A 21,021-nucleotide genomic window follows, 5' to 3' on the forward strand; every position below is an offset into this window, starting at 1 on the left:
GCGGGATTCTACTGTATGTGCTAATAAATTATATTCAGTAGTGATTTAAATTGAATATTTTGTTTAATATTATTTACTATTCGTAAATATTAGTAAAAAAAATTTTGCCTATATACTTTATCAAGTGCTCCAATATAATTGAGGTTAACTATCCGTATGTATTATTTATTGATATAAATTAAAATATTATTATTTAATATAATTAATACTAAATATTAATAAATTATTAATGTTAAATATTTATTATTGGTTATTTAATATTTACAAAATAAAGAAAAAAATTAATGAAACATTTGATAAAACATTTGTGATAAAAATTAAAATCGAACATCAAAATAAATTATTAATTTTTAATATTAATTATTAAATAAAAATAAATATAAATAATAAATATTTATAAAAATAAATAAACAAATTTAATGAAAACTTTTTGATAAAAATGAAAAGTGAATATTAAATTAAGAAAATAATAAATATTTTAAAAATGAATAAACTTAAATTAAATTTTTGAATTTATTATTAAATTTAAATGTATTTCTTTTAAAATATTAAATAATAACTAATAAATATTTAAAATTAAGAATCTTATAATATCTACTACAAATTATGTCATATATATTTATTATTCTCTAAATTTTATTTATTTAATTTTTCAAATTTAAACTGAACTTTATTGACTGTGTTGACTATCTTTTTCCAGACCTTTTATTATTTTATTGTAATTAATTATTTGCATGCAATTAAAAACTATTTTTTAATGATGCCAAAGAAGTATAACTTCTCATGCGCGTACATAAGTACACACACCCTTTTTTTTTTTAAGTGGTCCATTGTAAAGTATTAATGAGAGAGTTTACTGTATTTCCCACAATAGTGTAATAGTTATACATTCATCAATAAACAAATTGTAAAATTAAATTGATTTTCAATGATTCACACCAACGAACAAACAAGCATCATTACCAGAATCTCTCCAAAACAAACTCACCCGGCAAGTCGCAGTTGAACTCGTCCGATTTGTCAGGGCAGTCCGGGCGCCCGTCGCAGAAACTGGTCAGTGGGACGCAGTTGCCGTCACTCCTGCACATGAACTCATCTTCGCTGCACTTTTTGTACCACGGGCAGTTGTTCTCGTCCTCCCCCATCTCGCAGTCCCTTCTGCCGTCGCACACAGACGACGAGAGAATACACGTGTCTGCAAGCAAAATCCATCAAGCACACACTGAGTCGGAAATCTTCCTCTTCTGAATAATACTATTTTCACATTGTTGTACAGAATGGTATCCGATATCTGATGCCCTTGAAATGAGGATGAGAGTAACTCCAATATACTCCTTGAATCCAAATCTAGGTTCTAAATAAATTATTTATTTATTTATTTATTACAATTGGGACATGCACACCAACACCTAGTAAAGAGGTTGCAAAGGTGTGTACGAGAATACAAAAACAACACAGAAAAACAATAGAACAAGACCCCAGTACAAAACAAACAGTGGACATGGACAGAATAAACAATCAAATAATGAATCCTATACAAGAATAATTATGATTAACAATGGTAGAAAGACATTTATACATTTTATAGTATATAAGAGGGTACAATACAACAACAGAGTATGAAATAATTATTGAAATACAATTGAATAATATAAAGAAAACTTAAATACACCACCACCTCATTCTTTCGAAGTAAGGAGTGCATTTCTGTCATTTAAAAAATGATATACTGATCAGAAGTGTAAATTTATGCTAAATACATTGAACCAGGCTTTAGTAAGGCAAATAATATCAAGATAGGAGTTGACAAGATTTTCAAAGAACTCAATAGATTTTGTTCTAATGCTTTTGACGTTTTGATAAAATAATTCTCGCTCAGTAGGATTAGCAATCACAGAGGTAAATAACGATGCTCCTCCAAGCACCTGGGTAGAAGTCAAAATGAATGTACAGGCTGGAACAGGTTTGGGATTGGTTAAACCGGATTCACAGAGATTACCAGACGTTGAGACCTTACCAGCAATTTTTTCACGGTGTAATTTCCTGTAAAGCGGGCTAATTAAGCACCCGCTAAGCCAGAACACGTTAATGATTCTTTTAAATTCCTCTTCAAGAACGGAAATGTGAAAGGAAGCATAGGAATTGAATTTTGTTTGTAGTTTAGCTACTTTAACATGGGATAAATTTAGTTCACTAGAAATGTAATCAACAATTTTATGATCCTTAGCTGACGGATCGAAACGAGTAACAAACAGTGCTTTTATTTTTTTGGGAATAGGTTTGTTTACTGACTGTCTTAAGAGTAGGGATGTTCCTTATGCCTGCTTGCATGGGCTTTTTTTGCGATCTTGTTCATGTTTTGTTTCAATGTTAGCATCGATTTTAGATTTGCAAGCACATTGCACAACAGTGAAACTATCATCAGCATGTTGGATAGATTTTTTGCCACTTGTGACACTGCATGTTTCCTGCTGCGTCAAATGTAGGTCAAGGGACAAACTATCATTATCCGAGACTCCCGATGTTGCGACACTTTCACGCTCACGATAATGTTCTGTCTTTTTGGTACTGGGTGGTTTCATTAAAGCTTGCCTATACGAGTTGTCAGTTTCATTATTGGATATTAAAATTTGCTTAATGTGAATAAGTTCTTGTTTGATTCCTGCTGTTTCAGAGCGTGAAACAATGTGGAGAGTTTTTAAAACTGCATTTTCACTTCTTAATTTATCGATCATAATATAAAACAAATCAAATTAAATGTTCGAACTTCAGAGCTTCAAATTTGACTTCCATTGTAGTTTGTAGCAAACTTCCAGCTGGACTCGATCCTGTTAATGAGGGAGAGGTTCTAGACACATTCATTTGGTCGGCTTGTTCTAGACGTAACGAAAATACTTCATTCTGAGGCAGAATAGAATCACGAGAATCGGATTGCTCAGATCATGAAGTTAGATTATGAAACTTTTTTTTTGGAGGTGATAGAAACATGATCAAGTGTGTTCCTAGTTCAGACAACAAAGTAGACGCATCATGTAGGAGTAATGTAAAACCCCGGAAAATCATGTTGATTAGTTAACGAGGAGTTAACAATTTTAATTAATGATGAAAATCACTAGGCACGCGATGGCCTCACACATGCCCACGTAGACTTAAACACGTACACAATGACAGCAAGGAGCACGCATGCAAACACATATGTCCGGTTCAGATGCTCGACCGGTACTCCAGATGATTGGCCGCTACTGAGATGCTTGGCCACTACTCAAGACGCTTGGCAGCTACTCAGACGTTTGGCCGCTACTAGATACGTGCAAGAAAAAAATATACAATATGAGGAGGGCCCAAAAAAAACTGTATTTTTTGAGCAAAAAATTTATTTATTACCATTTTTACGAAATTCCTTCAGTCACCTTCAAAGTACTCTACATTAGATGTGATGCACTTGTCAAGTGATTTTTTCCCACTGTTTGTATCCTCCACTGCCATTTGCGAAGCTGTTTTTACCACCTTCACATCGTCATAACGCCTCTCTTTTAGATGTTTCTTTTTCTCAGGAACGGAAAAAATGTCGCACGGGTCTAAGTCTGTCAAATATGGAGGGTGGGGAACGACAGACCACCCCTGAGAGGCCAAACAGCGGCTCACTCGTAAGGCCGTGTGTGCAGGGGTGTTGACATGATGAAGGAAACAGTCACCTGATTGCAAAAGTTCCGGGCATTTCCTCCGCACATCCTCTCGCGAACGTCTTAAAACTTTCAAATAAAAGTTCTGGTTAACAGTCTGGCCAGGGGGAACAAATTCCCAGTGCACAATTCCACGAACATCAAAAAAGACAATAATCATCATCTTAACATTCGACCTCACTTGTCTTGCCTTTTTTGGTCTAGGGGAGTTGGGAGTCTTCCACTGGCTTGACGCTTGCTTGGTTTCTGGGTCATACCCGTAACACCAACTCTCCTGTAACTGACCTGTAATGACTTAGGTCAAAAAGTTTGGATCACTTACAATCTTTTTTTTAAATCCTGGCTCAAATTCAATTGAATTTGTTTTTGATCTCGTTTGAGAAGGCGAGGATCAAATTTAGTCGCTACAAGTCTCATTTGCAAATCCTCAGTCAAAATCCACTGGCACAAGCTCCAGCTCACTACTGTCTCTTCTGAAATTTCGTAGATCCTAAAACGACAATCCTTGATTTTAGGCAGGTTTTTTTAACGTTTTCATCGTTTCCAGATGTTGAAGGCCATTCATCTCACCACGTTTAAAGTGTCCAAACCACTCGAAAAACTTGTGTGCAGTTTATAGCATATTCCTTGAAAGCCCTGTTGAAGCATTTGATGAGCTTCCATTATCGATTTTTCAAGCAGGAAACCAAATTTAAAAAAACACTCTTTGCTCTTTTTAATCTGCCATAATGACTTTGCAGGCAGAACACAATAACAGTTAAGGTAAAAACAACACTATAATCAAACGTTAACCTACAAACTCACGACGTCTGGGCAGCTATTTAGTGAAGGTATCTACTAACACCATCTAGCAGAACTCTGTACTATGTCTACGAATGGCAGCACGCTCTCAGTCCAGTTATTTTTTAGTCCCCCCTCGTATGATGTTAAAACATTTAACCCTTTAAATGTTTGATTGACAAACTAAGTTTCCAGAATCAACACATATATAATTTTATTTATATAATTAAGTGTTGAAAGCACAATACATTGAAGAATGGTAACAGTATAGGTATGAAGGAGAAAGTGACCTAGTAAACTTAAGAGATTATCAGTGTTGAATTTTTTAATTTAATTCATTTCATTTAAGATTTTTCTTTGAATATTTTTCCTTGAAAATTGAAACTTTCAAATACTAAAAAAATGATGGCATTTTGTTACAGTTCGTTATATGAAATAAAAAGATTTTCTTACTTTTTAATTCGTGTTTTATTGTCCGAAAGACGAAACAAACGCATCCAATCACTTTCAATGTTTTACTCACTCATTCAACACATATACTCGCCTGTCCAATAATGCTTGCAGCTCGGGCAATGAAAATTAAAGAAAACAAAAGTAAATCAAGTTCTTCAGTAACCTTTTACTGGAAATATCCTAAATCTGTGCGGCCTCAAACACGGCCGTACCTGGCAAAAACCTGCGAGCCACCGAACGCGCCCTCGCCTGGCAGCGATCGACGGACGACTGGTGAACTCATGACACCGTCTCCTCCACGCAGGGGAGGAGAAGTCACATGACCTCACCGACCAATCACACGCACGCTTCATTCACACTACAAATTACAAGCCAATAAGAATACACGACACACCTTGAAAACAGTTTTCTACACACAGAGCCAGGGACTTTACATTTTCCTTCTCTCTCCCATACCGTGAGACAGCAGTTATTACTAGAGACCCCGAAAAATGGTGAAGCGCGAAATTCACGAATTTTCCCACGAAATTCACGCATTTTCGCGTGAAATAGACGCTTTTTCGCACAAAATAATGTCCTTATGTCGCAAGTTCTATTTATTTACGCCATCATAAACATAGGCGTGAAATAAACATAGACTGAAAGACTAGTGCCGTGATATTATCTTAGTTTTGACACGTTACTGAAATCCACGTATTTTTATTACTCTGTTTACAAGCAGTAAATATTGCCATCGCAAATGAAAACAAAATGTAACAAATGTCAACAATCGATATGTGCGCACTACCAATACAACAAAATTGACTATCCACAGTTTTCGTGTTTTGAATAATGGTCGTTTCTGCCGCAAGGCGCACTAATGTCGATTTTTCTAATCTAATTTAATCGCATGGAGCTAAGATGGCAGTAATTTTTTCGTGCACATATCTATGAGTGTTTACAAATACCGTCCACATTTTGTAAGTTTTGTGATACAATTGAATTTATGGCTAAGATGTCGATAACTTCGACAATGTTTGATCGCGAAAGAGAGATGAAATCTGATGGATTTTATATTTTTGATCAGCGGGACAAAATTATGATGTGCAAGTTCTGCAACGTGCGGGTTGATTGGACACACAAAGACACGTGCAAAAAGCATGTGGCAAATGACACACACAAAACAAAACAGAAAAGACAATTATTTTGTCGAGCAAATTCTACCGTGTCTAAACAAATCTCGATAGGCGACAGCATGAATAAAGCAAATAAGCTTGAAAGTGCAGAAAACAAGAATTTGTTTCTGATTTTGTTAATATGATGCTGTAGGTTAACATTCCTTTGGAAAAAGCTGATCATCCAGCTATGAGGGAATGGTTTAACACCCATGTTGAAGGTTAGCCTTATTTATTTTGGACGGAACCCACTAATGTGTCAAACGGGAATTATTAATTATTTATTGTATATTTCCTAACATCTGTGGTGTCCTGCCAGAATGAATGAATTGAATAGTGTAAATTAATCTTACTAGACTCCAAACTGAAAATATTTCTTAGTGTAACTATTTTATCTGTGGTAAATAAAAAAGTATGTGGTATCTGTAACAAATGGTAGTGTATTATCAAAGTGTTGTTGTATCGTTGACATAACAATCATACAACATATTTGATTCACAGAATTAATAAGTCACACTATAGTATAAGTAAAATTATTTGCTAATCTCAGATAATTGGAATTCTTTCAGGGATTTTAGTTACTCATCAATTCAGGTGCAAAGTAGTAATCAAGTTTCCAAATTAATATTTAGGCAAAGATGTAAATCAATTACTTCAGATTAAAAAAACTAAAAATTATCTCTTCTTTTAAGTTTAGTTCATGTTGAAAGTTACAATAAGCTAAAATAAATTACCGTATTTACTCGCATATAGGTCGCGGCAATTTTACCAGATTTGATGGGGAAAAAATGAAGTGCGACCTATATGTGAAGAAAAATTTTTTAAAAATTTTTGAGGAATTTTTTTTTGCAATATTTTGCTTTAAAATGCGAAAAAGAAGTTTATATAGGTATAGGCAAATTTATTTACAATGTACACATACATCGAAACCCCTTATTTACGTTACCTTTATTTACGTATTCCCGTTATTTGCACTATATTCTTCAGGTCCTGTTTAGTTCCCGTTTAGTTCCCATTTAGTTCCCATTTAGTCCAATACAATACTTTCACGCAAATTACGACTCAAAAATCGAATCCATCCCGCTATTTACGTCACGTAACAACCATAAACAACCAGAAAATACCGTGGGTAGTTTAAGAGTAGATAAGATTAGCTAGTAGGCCTAAAAACATCGTGAAAAACGTAACGTTTATAGTCGGCAATGAACATTTTAAATCGCAAAATATACATATTTTATAACGTGAAAAGTTGCTTTTATTTCTAAACATGTTATAATTTAAGCCTAGGCGTGTAAAAGTCCGAATAATTATAGCAGGAGACAATCTAAAATGCACAGGGAAAAACGTAAACACAAACATGGCTGCTTGTAAGTTCTGATACTTTATTTATGTCACAACTTAGCCGAAATACTGGTACGAGACATAAACTTCACAAGATAAAATGAGCGGAGTCGTGGTAACTGTTTTATACGTATTTTATAATTTCGGAAGTATTGTACAGTTGACGCATATTTTTTAAACTAATAATTTATTTCTGGGGATCGTAATTAATTAATTATTGGTATCAAGACATCACGATAAACGTAAACTTGAACATGTCACGGCAGCGAGAAAACTGGTGCGTATACCAACAAACTGGTATTAGAACTGGACAAAACTGGTACACGGGAGGTGGAGCTTATATTTTTTTCCGCTAAGCTCGCGTCTATTGGCTGGCTGCTGATGGGCGGAGCATAGAGTGAGTTATACTGCGCATGCGCAGCTCAGTGAACAAAGAGAGCCAGCAGGCGCGCCGTAACAGCAGCTGATCGAGTACAATGACCTTTCTCCGCGCACGGCGCGGTAATGAATTACCGGTGCGACCTATATGGGGGGAATCTTAAATACCAAATTCAAGACCTCAAATTATGGGTGCGACCTATCTGCGATGGCGACCTATATGCGAGTAAATACGGTATATATGAGTGTGTGCCGTTTAGTAATCAGTCGGTGAGCAAACCTCTGGGTTTCAGTGAAAACATACTACACCAGAATAAACATCTTACTAAATAGTTACTACTCCAAAATGAATTCCAATCATGTACTACGTCTAAAACTATGTAATACTGGGATCCCGGTATAACATACGATAAATTAAATTAGCCAAGTTAATATATATGCAGAATAGGAGTTACAATTTTTAGTTAAACTTTCAATTCTTTAAGTCTCTTTGAATGAATAATTGTTGATTAGCGTGGATAGAAATCTCGAACGTAACGACGAAAGTTTATACAGCGACGGGACGGGACTGGGACAAACCAACCTTGGTTTCAGCAAACCACACCAGGGAAAATAGGCAATTCTAGGTGACCACTGCACAGCGCGATAAACGGACAGCGACCTCCATCAATCTCGTTACTGGTAGAAGCAGTCCTTCGCGCACTCCTCTCCTCCTGGGGCTGGTCGTCGGACTGGCTCACGAATCGTCCTCTGGATACTCCATCGTCGCGTTGAAACGTTCTTCCACCTTCCTTCAGTCAGTCGTGGTTGGGCAGGACAGAAGTAGAATCGGGAATCAAATCTTCATTGAATTTGTCAATTATTCTTTAGCAGGTCAATTTGAGATTATCCTCAAAATTATATATTCCTGGTAAGTTCTTTTATACATGTCGATATCCGCAGCTAATGATTCAGGTCTCGCTGATAATATCTGGTAATTCTTCGTAAATAATTTTATATAAATCCACTTGATTCCTTGCAAATATCTATAAATCTTCTCCAATTTTCAGCAATCCAGCTTGAATTATTTAATATAGTCATATTTCTTGTAGTAGATATTTGGAGAATCTAACTTAAAACCGTGCTTACTGACGAACATTCTAAAAGAACCTTTTTTCTCTATCTTGTTAATAACAATGCGATTCTATAAATTTTGACAAAACATGAACTGTTTGTCCAGAAATTAAGTAATAAAAACTCCTATTCTTTACAAATGCAGAGAAAATGAATTAAAATAAAATTTAAGGTTTATGACCAAAGATAAAATCATAATCATAGACAAAGCAAAATAATTTTCGAATCACACACAATTGCATAGAATAAGCGAACCATAATTTAAACTGATGAAAATGTTAAGCGTGAATAAAATAAATAAACCGATTTCTATAAAGTGTAGAAAATACCTTTATAATTTAGAAATGTTTTCCTCCTCTAATAAAAGTTCATAAGCATATGTAGGCCTACAATGTTATCGATTAACTTACCTTTAGGCCCAACTTACCTTTACTTCAAATAAATATGCAAGTACCTCAGATTAACAAACACATAAATAGGATGGATTGCATTGTGAAATGGTGAGCACACTTAAGATATTTTTGACTGATTGATTGATGGTTTGACTCTGTAATCCAGCAATAATCTTGAAAAGGTTAGGTTAGGTTTGGCTTGGCTTAGAATTGTTTTGAGCAAATTAGCCCATTAATATTTTCAGCGATAACCTTATAAATGCTACCTATTTATAAGTATATTGTAAGTTATGTATACATTTAAGGTGCAGGGGATTTGCCATCAGCCAACACTCTTGGAGAAACTTATGTCCCAAAAATTGGCCAGGCAAATAAGGAAGCAGTAAGGCACGCTGTAGAAGACAAACAGATTGTATTCTTGTGTGATGAAACGACAGACAAAGTGGGCCGATGTAAGGCAGAGTCTGCTACTTTGTAGTGCCTATCCGCTATGAGGTTTTTTTTACATCGCCAATGGCATAATTTTTTCACCATTTTTTGGGGTCTCTACCAATTGCTTATTTTTACACCGATTTTTTGCACCGCTTGCTTATTTTTACACAGATTTTTTCCACCGCTTGCTTATTTTTACACCGATTTTTTGCACCGCTTTTGTCATTTTTTTACACCGAAATGAACCAGTTTTATTTACCATTTTCTGGGGTCCATAGTTATCACATAGTTCCCACACAGTGGGGGAATCCCTGTCTTTATCTATCTCTGAGGGGAATTACTGTTTCGTTCTCCCTCGCACTTACAGGCCTCTTATGCCTTTCTCTAATACATCCCACACCAAATTTATTGTTCTAGAACATTATGTATCAGCCATCATAATCCAAATTACTTTACAAAATTAAACTTATTTAGAAAAACCTGAAAAAGTAGGCTAAAACAAGCAAAAATCTAGTACAGCGACTTATTTGTGAATAATTACATAAAAAATAGTAATGATTGAAAATGTCTGTTAGAATACAAGGTACATTCTTAAAGCATATAGCAAGTGAAATATCAACCCTTAAATACATAAAACGGTAAAATATTCTTATTGAAACTTTTTAAGAAATATTTACATTCATGTAAATTGTTTAAAAGAACCATATTTAGCTAGGAGGGCAGGGGTCTTGCAACGTTACAATTTTAGGATTTAATTAAATATGATAAAAAGCTCTCGAAAGTAAGACAAACGTGAATGTAAGACCACCTTGAATGTAACACAACCTCAAATTAAATACAACGTTGAATGGAATACAGACTCAAATGTTATAAAACCTTAAATGTAATATAACCTCAAATTGTATACCACCTTAAATGTAATTCAGCCACGAATGTAATCAACCTTAATAAGACAAATTCAAATATAAGGCTCTCTACTGTAAGAATACTTAAGATAAAAAGCAACTCACAATTCAAAATTATAAAATTAGTTAAAATTGCACTTTGGCCAAGCTCATGCCTGATTATGTTTACTTTTGATTTTATTGTTATAAAATGTCATTATTTTACTTTTTTTATTTTCAAGAAATTTGCACCATAAAATATTTTAAATTTAATTTACAATTTACAGAGTAGCATATATTATTTATTTAAGTTAAATTACTTTACATTACTTTTTCTTTCATATTCATAAATATTAAGGGGCGGTTTGTAGTTCTGGCAAGATTTTTTTTCATTACAAGAGGTGAATTTTTTGACACAAATGTTCACAAAAATTCTCACCAGTTATTTTTTTTTTTTTAGTAAATGGCAAAATTGGCTCAACCTTGCATAAATAAAAAAAATAATGATTACCAGGCATTACCACAATTATTAAAGTAAATCCCTGTTAAGAATTTTTATTAACCTAATGAGGAATAATTATTTAAATGCTAAAATTGCATGTATTTGTAGGTACACTGCTAAGTATTTTTTTTTTTATTTATTATGCAGAAAATACTCTTCTTAAGAAGGTTTTACTGTGTTTCAATAGGAAAAACAATCTGCAATTACCGGACAGGCAGCGGAACTGGTTCTCAGAGCACACTACAGCCGGAGGCTCGGTGCTCGGCTTGAAGCTCCAGGGCGGGACGCTGGAGCACCCTACTTCGTCCGATGAGTCCCCGCAGTCGTCGACGTTGTCGCACTTCCACCACAGCGGTATGCACTTGGAGTTGTTGCACTTGAACATGAAGGCGCTGCAAACACCCTGCACGTGTTCACGCGATTAAGTCCACGCGGTCCAGACACTACTGCTGATACCTTAAATTATATTATTTAAGTTACCGTATATACTCGTGTATAGCGCGCCCTTTTTTCCCCTCGGGTAAAGGAAAAAAATAAGGATGCGCGCTATACACGGAAAAAAAAAGTTTGGCGGGGGGGAGGCGGGGAGGAGTGGAAGTCGTTAACTGCCGGGTGACGGGTGACGTTTCTGGCCAGCCCCCACACATACGCACAAGCAACAAGGCCTCTGTTTCACACACACACACGCAAACGCGCGCGCAAGCTCGCACATCATGGTCTCTTGTTTATTTTTAGACCTCCCCCCTTTACAGAAAGCCAGCTCAGAAGCTAGTAAAAAGAGAGAGAGAGAAAGAGAGAATGTTGTCACCAGTTCCCACCCCCCCCCCCACCCCCCGGTAATCTGCGCGGCACGCCTCCCTTCCTTCCTTCCACGTACCAGTTGTGACGATATAGCGCTTCATTATCTTCCGTTTACACAGCAGAGTTTATGTATTTTCCTGACGCATCACCACACATCAATTTAAATAATCAGGTACCACAAAATGTTAGTAAAATTTATTTAATGGAAAAAAAAATTTCAATTTTTTTTCTTTGGAATTAGTTGCAAAAATCGTGGTGCGCGCTATACACGAGGGCGCGCTATACACGAGTAAATACGGTAAATACTATATCAGATAAAAAAATTATTATATTTAAAGGTAATCAATGTAAAAATAATAAATACTCACGAATATATTGATTATAAAAAATAATAAGAATAAATTATACCATACTGACTATAAGAATATTATATATAAAGTATAAGCAGCACTAAAAAACAAGATGATAATAATAAAAAAAATGAAAAGTCATGGGGACTTAACTTAAAACTTTCTTTTTAAATGTGTAAAATGACATCATTTCTACCTCAAATGTATGTAAGAAAATGATTTTGGTATTATATCACTAGCATGTCGGTGACCCGAACCCATAAGTTTTGCCTTACCAATAATATCTTTAAAATTAGAAGAAATGAAGTTTTGTCATTCAAAAAAATAAAAAGTATGAATTTAAATCCACAAATAATCAACATTACCTCTCATGAATCAATAACCTGACATTTGAATAAATTCACTACGTAAATAAATAAACAAAATAAGAAAACGTAACCTCAACTTAACTACCTATTAAAAAATAGCCAATACAAGCAATATGTACCACACAATAACGTTAAAAGTTTTTTGGAAAATAAAAATTAAATGAAAAACTGATATCTTTAAAATAAGAATAAATGAAGTTTTATCCTTGAAAAAAAAAAAAACCTGAACTTAAATCTACAAATAATCAACATTCACTATGTAAATAAATAAACAAAAGAAAATCTCTCAATGTGGTCAATTTAACTTCACTTACTGCTACTACAGCATGTCGGTGACTAGAACTCATAAGATTTTACCCATGTACACAGGACGCTGTGCGTCGCCAGTCTGGCACAACACGTCACTAGCATGCCGGTGACGCAAACCCCGTAAGTTTTGTCCCTTGCCCAAAATTCGCTCAACAGGGCTAAACAAGTTTTTACTTCAAAAATATAAGTATTTAAAGGATCTCAAGAAACCGAACTATTAAATAATATAATTACACCTATTTAATTTTATGAAGGTATAGTTACTATATTATAGAATCTTAATAAAAATCATAATGAAAACATAGGTATAAAATTAAACCCTTAATAATAAATAATCCTTAAATACCTAACTGTTCATAAAAAATTTTAGTTATACAAAATAATCCAGATGAACATAAATCATGAGTAATTGTTAAAACCAAAGATCCGAAAACTCCTCAATAATAAAAATATATAATTTCCTTTAATACCAACCTTACATGAATTACAAATGAATAAGCAATTAATGATTTTGAATCTCTTTGTCGAAGACAAACAAAACTAATAAATATACCACCTAATAATACAATTCAAATAAAATTATAAAAAATACCAGAAGAAATTAATAAAGAAAATAAACATAATAATCCATATCCTCCTAATTTGAATAAAACTCTTAACGAGACATAAGCAAAGTTGCTGACACTGGATACCCTTAACTTACTGTTGGCAAGGTTGGGGGTGCAACAGTTGTCATGGCCGCAGAAGTGCTGCAATTCTTCTCGTCGCTTCCTTGATCACCGTCCGCGCAGTCGTTGTCGCCATCACACACCCACGACCTGAAGATGCACCTTCCGCTTGCGCACTGGAGGAGAGAAAATTATTGAAAACCTTATCACCTATCAGTAAAGAACACTCTCAGAATATGTAACATTGTTTTATGAATTTGATTTCTGCAATAATTCATGAAACGTGGAAAAGTGAGTCTTTTACGCTTTATCTTGAGTTTCATATTGTAATACAATATTTCAAATGAATGTCAGTGTAAAAAAGCTATATATTCATATAGATAATTTTTTCGCAATAATCATAGCTACTGGTGTAAAAAATATATTAAGTATCTTTTCCCCAAACCATTTAAAACTATAAATAGTTATGTGTTCTTGAATCAATTTTTTTTTAAAAAAAAAATCACATTGACAAATATCTATAGTGGAATGTCACTAAAAAATACCTACTGTAGAACCCCTTTTTACAATATTCAAGGCGTTTTCTGAAAATGTTGTATAATGCAGGAAAGTGTAAAATATGGGAAATGTATGAAAAATTATTTTTGGTTCAGAGAACAGTGATACTACCCGACCCTAACATACCATACTCTAATATACACATAATACGCTAAAGTTACTGATGGAAAGTTGGAATTTCTAAACACTGTAGCGCTAGCATCGCGTGCTAACATTTTCTCAAAGTCTACCATTATTAGATCAGTGTTGGCAGCCTGTAAATACCATTTTTAATGGGAGAGCACATCGAAAAACCAGGAGATACAGCGCTAGTGTTTCCAACAGCATTTTGGATTTGGTACATATTTCATATGAAAGTGTATGATGTACATGACAAACAAAGGAATAAAGAATTTATGTAGGTATACCATAAACAAACAGCATAAATTGCGGGACGCAGAATGTACGCGCGTTTTAATCAACGGGAATTTATTTCCTGGATTATTTCTAATTTAAAGTTTTATTGTATGCTAGGATCAGGGAATGATGAGAAAACCTGACAAAAATGGATACAGAAAAAAGTGAAATACCTGTAGATATTTACACAAAACCAAACAATAACACGAAAATGGCAAATAACAGGAAAAGTTAAATCGGGGTTATACTGTATCTTTAAGGCATTTCTCATTTCTAAGTACCAATACATTTGCAAACCCTACAAGATAGTTCTTGTTCAGCAACAGTTCTGTATGAAGTATCAAAATTTATGGTGATATTTTTTTTCTTTTTTTCTCTCTCCAGATACATTATAATGAGTAGACATTGCCTGCGACATCACTCTACACCCTGCCATCACAGTCACGAAGATATTTTAACCGGCACATCAGGTTACATTTTTTTACAAACTAGTTTGCTAATAGGCTTGTGTGAATACTAGTTATTTTATGTGAAGCAAATATCACATTGAATGTTTAAAATGTTCATGAAGTCGAATCGATTAGCAAATATTACTCTCAGTGAAGCTGTATTACACTTACTTTATACAATACAGGTTGAAGTGAAAATAATCATGCATAGTATTAATACTGATCATTCATAAAAGCAAATGTAGTGCCTTATTTTGATATTATTTTTAAGTAACCAACTTTGATCAAGCAACACATTATCAATTTTTATTTTTTTTTTTAATATTTTCTTTACCAAATCTTAGGCGTCCAAATGCTTTAAAGGTTTGCAACAAATGTGAAGTGTTACATCAGAAGCGAAGCTTTGCATCAGAACCGAAGCTTCAAATAAAAAAAAATTGCAAATAGCCTGGCAAGTCGAATTGAATATTAAAAAGAGTTTTGATTGGTTCGCTTGGTCAAAGCTTCGCACAAGCCTAGTAGTTAAGCATTATTACAATTTTCATTTCCTCTAGTTAACAACTAATGTTTTTTTTATTTTTGGGTTTTGTAAACCTGTTTAGCGCAAAAAAAAAGTTGTTTAGCTGAAGAACTCATGTCATGCATGTCATCACGCACAGTGCATACTTACAACGAACTGCCAGCTTTCGCAAGTGGTGTGTGCGCAGTTTGCTTCGTCCGAATTATCAATGCAGTCCCTTTCACCATCGCATCGCCAGCGCGCAGGAATGCACATCGAGCTATTGCCGCATCTGATCTCATCCGCTGAAAATAAAGATTTTTCTTTACTGACACTAAGAAAAAGGACATTTCCTGAATTATTTTTTTTTTAATTTAAAGTTTTATTGTATGCTAGGATCAGGGCATAATGAGAAAACCTGACAAATATGGATACAGAAAATAGTGAAATACCTGTAGGTATTTACACAAAACCAAAATAATAACACGAAAATGCAATAACCAAAACTAATATTCCTAGGGCTGTTGGACGAAGCACTAACAACAATATTGAGAGATTCTGGGTTCAAATCCTGAGTGATGCATTGATGTGAGTGCCTTTTTTTTACTGTAAAATTAGATTAAGTTAAAGTACTTTGTAAGTCGCCATCAGATTACTTGAACAGTATAAAAATTAATAAGCCTACTAAAAGTTTTAAATAAAAATAAGCAAATCAATGAATTATGACTTAAATTATAGTCAACATCTGGATGATTATAAAAAAGGGGTGGGGGAGAGGGAGGAATAGTAGGAAACCAGAGAAAAACCCTCCAGCTCAAAGCACATCAGCATATATTCCCCACTTACAAACAATTTAAAACTGCCTCTACCTAGAATCAAGCCTTCATTTGTCTTGGAAGGAGGTAAGTGAACCACTGTAGCCCATAATTTTAAAAAAAAAAACCAAATACATAAGGTGCTTACGCAAATCAGTAATAACATTTCCCATGCCAGTCCCTCACACAATATTTTGTGTTTCCCTCACTAATCTTTTTTAAATAACTTATTCAGCCTTTACCATCCCCACAGCAAGCCTAGTTCCCTCCCCACTTTCTTTCTTTTTTTCTTTCAAACATAACAAAGCACACATTATTTATAGTGTGTATTGCTAAGCACTAAAATACCATCTGCAAAAAAAATTATATGCTTCAACAGTTTGGGTAACGGCAAACTGTAGCATGACATTTTACCTTGAAATAACTATCAGTAAGTGGAAAATTTCCATTGTTTTTTTCAGGATTTCAAATAAAATCCCTGATTTTCCAGAAAATGGACACACTAAGCAACAAACGTAGAAGGCTGCAAGACTGAGACTTAAGCTGGAGCCATGCCACAACCAACATGACACGACAAATCAGATTATATGCTGTACATCGTTCCAGCAAGACAGAGTTAATAACATAGGGTCGCAATACCCCGACAACATTAAAACAATAATCTCTAATATGAATGTCAGCAAATCTTCTCATGCCAAATGCATCCTAAAAATGGAGTGTAGAATGTGCTAAAAACAGCGTAGGCCCTGTATAAATCCTTCATTTCCTGTTGATATTGGAAGTGCATTACAATATAACATTTAGTAGTCTCTGGGAGTGAGATTAAGTGTATTTTACATAAAAGGAATCAAGACACAGATATGCTAATGACAGAAAAATAACTTCACTATTAATAGAGCCAAGATTTTATGGTGTTATGAAAAAGGACTTTTCGTCATTAAGAATTGTGGATTTCGTCTTTATCGTCATAAAAAATTAAAACACATGTAATAACATGTACACACCTAGCAGAGCTGCCTTGATCAAATGCTTCAATAATTCGTGGTTAGAGACTTAAAGTATGCACATTAAACAATACTATGTTGAGAGTACATAAAAAATTAACAACTAAAATATTCAGTATTCTTATGCAGGTAAGTACTGTTCCTGAGTTCAGGAGAGAGTCTAAATTAATTAAAATAGAAACTACAGTTAAACTTTTGTTCTATAAATGCAATATAATTAAGCTCAGGAAAAAGCCACCATTGTCAGCAGTTCAGCATTCTCTGGTTTTAGAGATCTTCTTCTGTCACAACTACAGAATACTTAGAAAAAGATCTCTCTGAGTCCACATTCGTTGCAGGTATCCATATTAACTTTAAAGCAGCAGCTGCAAATTCAGGATAATCCGCTTTCATTTTACATAGTATGTCCACCATGTCTATGTAGTTCACATGCAGTTTCTTCTGCTCTTGGGAAACCAGGTTTTGGAGTGTTATGTAGCCTGTCGCTACAGAGGTCTTCTGCACCTTGCAAAGGAAAGGTAGGTTCCCAATATGTTTCTGGAATTCTTTTTCCTCCACACGAATGTTTCCTACATTTTGAGGATTCATTAGATCGCCGATTCCCAGAAATAGTTGACGAGATGGATCAGTGTTCACCAGATCAATCAGTTTCTTGAACTGCTCTTTAAGGGCTGCAGAGTTGACAGTTTTCATTTCAGCCAAAATGTCTTCAACATTTTCAGGAAATATTCCCTTAGCCAAGACATCAAGAGTAGTTTGAAGTTTACTCAATTTTGTGCACAACTGATGAGCAGTAGGATACTTTGTTCCTTCAAGAAAATTAATTAGCTCTACAAAGGTGTTACAGTTTTGAGCCACAAATGTAAGAGTGGCCTCAAGACATTGTAATTCTTCCTTCTGGAGTCCCTTGATATATTTAACACCAGAGTTATCTTCGCTAAGCTGCTAAAAGAATTCCACAATGTCGTGCAGATGGAGTGCGAGGTATGATACAGATTCAAACCATGTGTTCCAACGTGTAACAACTGGCATGGGGAATAACTTGACCAGAGCCTTGTTTTCTCCATGTTTCTGGAGAAGAAATTGAAGGTATGCATGCCTCCTCTTTCTGGTGTTAAGAAAGGCCATCTTTACCTTACAAACGAAGAGGTTCAGTTCTTCCAAGTTGTTTTGCCAGATCTGCCCAACAAAGTTTACTTTATGGGCCCAACATTGTATGTGGTACATGTGGTCACCAATACACCTTCAAGGGTGCCAGCAGATTTTGTCATGTACCTGGCACTATCTGTAACATACACAATTATGTTTTCTTCCTTGACTTCATATTTGGAGCATACATCAATCACTGCCCGAGAACAACAAACAGCATTTGCTGCATCAAGGACACAAGAAGCCCCTAAGATAACATCTTGTTCAGCACCTGGTTTCAGAATTTTAAACAAGATGTTGAAAACACAATTATTACTCTTGTCAGTGGTTTCATCTGCGAGTATGACCACATCTTGCCCCAAGAGCTGCTGCTGCTTGATTTCCACTTCTTTTTTCTCTCTAAGTAGGGGAATGTACTTTTTCCTCATCCAATCCGCTGTTGGAAGATCACCAGCACCACTTACATGCTTCTGCATCCATGCAGTCAGCTTGCTGTAGTCAAGTTTCTCAAGAGGAATACCTGCAGCTACAAAGGCTTCAACAGTTTCGAGAACAAAATCTTCCTTTTGTTTTTTTGCGCATATTTGCGCCACTCCTGCTTCTGGGATAGAAAGCTGTCGTTTCAAAGTGCATGGGGATCGTTTAGCTTTTACATGTTTGTCGCTAATTATGTGCTTGTTTACCGTGTCCTTACGTTCATGCTCCAAACGGCAATTACAATATTTACAGAAAAGTATTTTTCCGTCACTGACATATAATCCCTCATTCTTAAACTCGTCAGCACGTGATGCCGCAGTAGCTTTATTTTTCGGCATGATTAAGAAATTTAGCTTTCATTTATGCACGTCATTTGTAAACAAAGCCCGGAGGTACCAAAAACTAGTATTTACTGAAGTTGTAGCGAAAAAATTAACCGCGGGAAGCCTACTTTTTACAGGCGAGAGAACCATATACTCAACCCGAAGTAAAAGGTTAGGTTATGTTAGGTCAGTGAAATAAATTTTTTTATTTATTTTCCGGGAGGGTTGGGTAGGTAAGCGTTATTTAAAATATTTAATGACCGTAAAATAAATAAATCCTTGCAATATGGTGCTTTTTCATTAGCGATCGGAAAACTTCGATTATGTTACGATTTCGGCTCTCTCGCCTGTGAAGTGTGAAATGAAAATGAAGGCTTCACGGCGTTGCTTCACGGTAAACTGCTTATTCAACAAGCACACCAAATTGCGTTACAGTGAAATTTCATTAAATATCAAGTGATCATTAAATATCAATGTTCGCTTTTATTTTCATACGTATTTATTTAATGAATGCAGTTTTTGTTCACGTGTATTTTTCAAAGGATACAGCAAACAAGGCGCTGAGATTTTTTACGCTGTTGTGTTTGTTAACTTGTTTACGATCGTCAGTTGTTATAATTGCGTGATCTCTAGTGGCTAGATGCGTTTAAAAACCCTAACCTAACTCCGATAACGATCTGTTTTTTGTTCGTGAAATCGTCAATTTTTGTGATATCTTGTAATTTTTTAAGATGAATAATTAACGCATTAAATAACCACCACACTGCAGTTGGATGACGACCATTTCTTCTACAAACAGATACAGAATTTTTGTCAATCAACCAATAGTCGGTAGTTAACGATTTAAATCAATATTGAGGTGTTTATTTGTGGTTAAAAAACATTTCACATTTTTCGCGGTTTGGGATGAATTTCGCGTGAAAATTCGCGATTTCGCATAAAACCATATAATCTTGGCTCTAACTATTAAGTATGTGAAGAATTAAAAAGAAACATAATAAACAGTTGAAGTCAAACTACAAATGTGCAAGAGAACCCAAACACATCAAAATTTAATTCTTCTGCATAAATATTTACCACGTAAATATTTTTTTAAGTTTAGTTTCATAAGGTTTCCATTTACCTTTCTGTCGTGCAGCAAGACACAACGAAATTATAAATAGAATCTACTTCTTGCGGGCAATCGGAAACATGAACAGCAAAACCCCTTATTTGCACTTTTCATGGGGACAAAGTAAAAAAGTGTAAAAAGCGGGAAAGTGTAAATAAAGGGAAAAGTAAGAAATACGTTAAAGTTAATTCAAATACAGTCGCATCCTGCAGCGTTCATAACATATGCGGGCTACATCACACATACGCATTGCACCATAGTAAAAAAAATTTAAAAAAAAAAAAGGGCCGCAAATTGGAAATTTACCGTCAATAGCGCGCCGTGCGCGGAGAAAGATCATCGTACTCAATCAGCTGTTAGGGCTCTCTCTGTTGTCTGAGCTGCGCATGCGCAGTATAACTCACTCAACACTCCGCCCAGACTCGTGACGTTCCATCAGCAGCCAGCCAATAGATGCGAGCTTAGCGGAAAAAAATATAAGCTCCACCTCCCGTGTACCAGTTTTGTCCAGTTCTAATACCAGTTTATTGGTATACGCACCAGTTTTCTCGCTGCCATGACGTGTTCAAGTTTACGTTCATCTTGATGTCTTGATACCAATAATTAATTATTTACGATCCCCAGACATAAAT

At 35.0% G+C, this 21,021-nt stretch overlaps 1 protein-coding gene across 1 annotated transcript in view; it reads right to left on the reverse strand.

Moving 5' to 3' along the window:
• The window catches only part of LOC134528287 (sortilin-related receptor-like), a 121,888-nt gene that overhangs the window by 41,156 nt on the left and 59,711 nt on the right, over positions 1 to 21,021 (reverse strand). The window contains exons 18-21 of the mRNA XM_063361782.1: positions 15,682 to 15,815; positions 13,644 to 13,784; positions 11,320 to 11,515; positions 989 to 1,195 (exon numbers count right to left, since the gene is read on the reverse strand). Of these exons, the coding sequence (XP_063217852.1) occupies positions 989 to 1,195; positions 11,320 to 11,515; positions 13,644 to 13,784; positions 15,682 to 15,815 (678 nt within the window). The remainder of the gene's footprint in view (positions 1 to 988; positions 1,196 to 11,319; positions 11,516 to 13,643; positions 13,785 to 15,681; positions 15,816 to 21,021) is intronic.

The sequence above is a fragment of the Bacillus rossius genome, chromosome 1 (assembly GCF_032445375.1).
Source record: "Bacillus rossius redtenbacheri isolate Brsri chromosome 1, Brsri_v3, whole genome shotgun sequence".
NCBI classification, from domain to species: Eukaryota; Metazoa; Arthropoda; class Insecta; order Phasmatodea; family Bacillidae; genus Bacillus; species Bacillus rossius.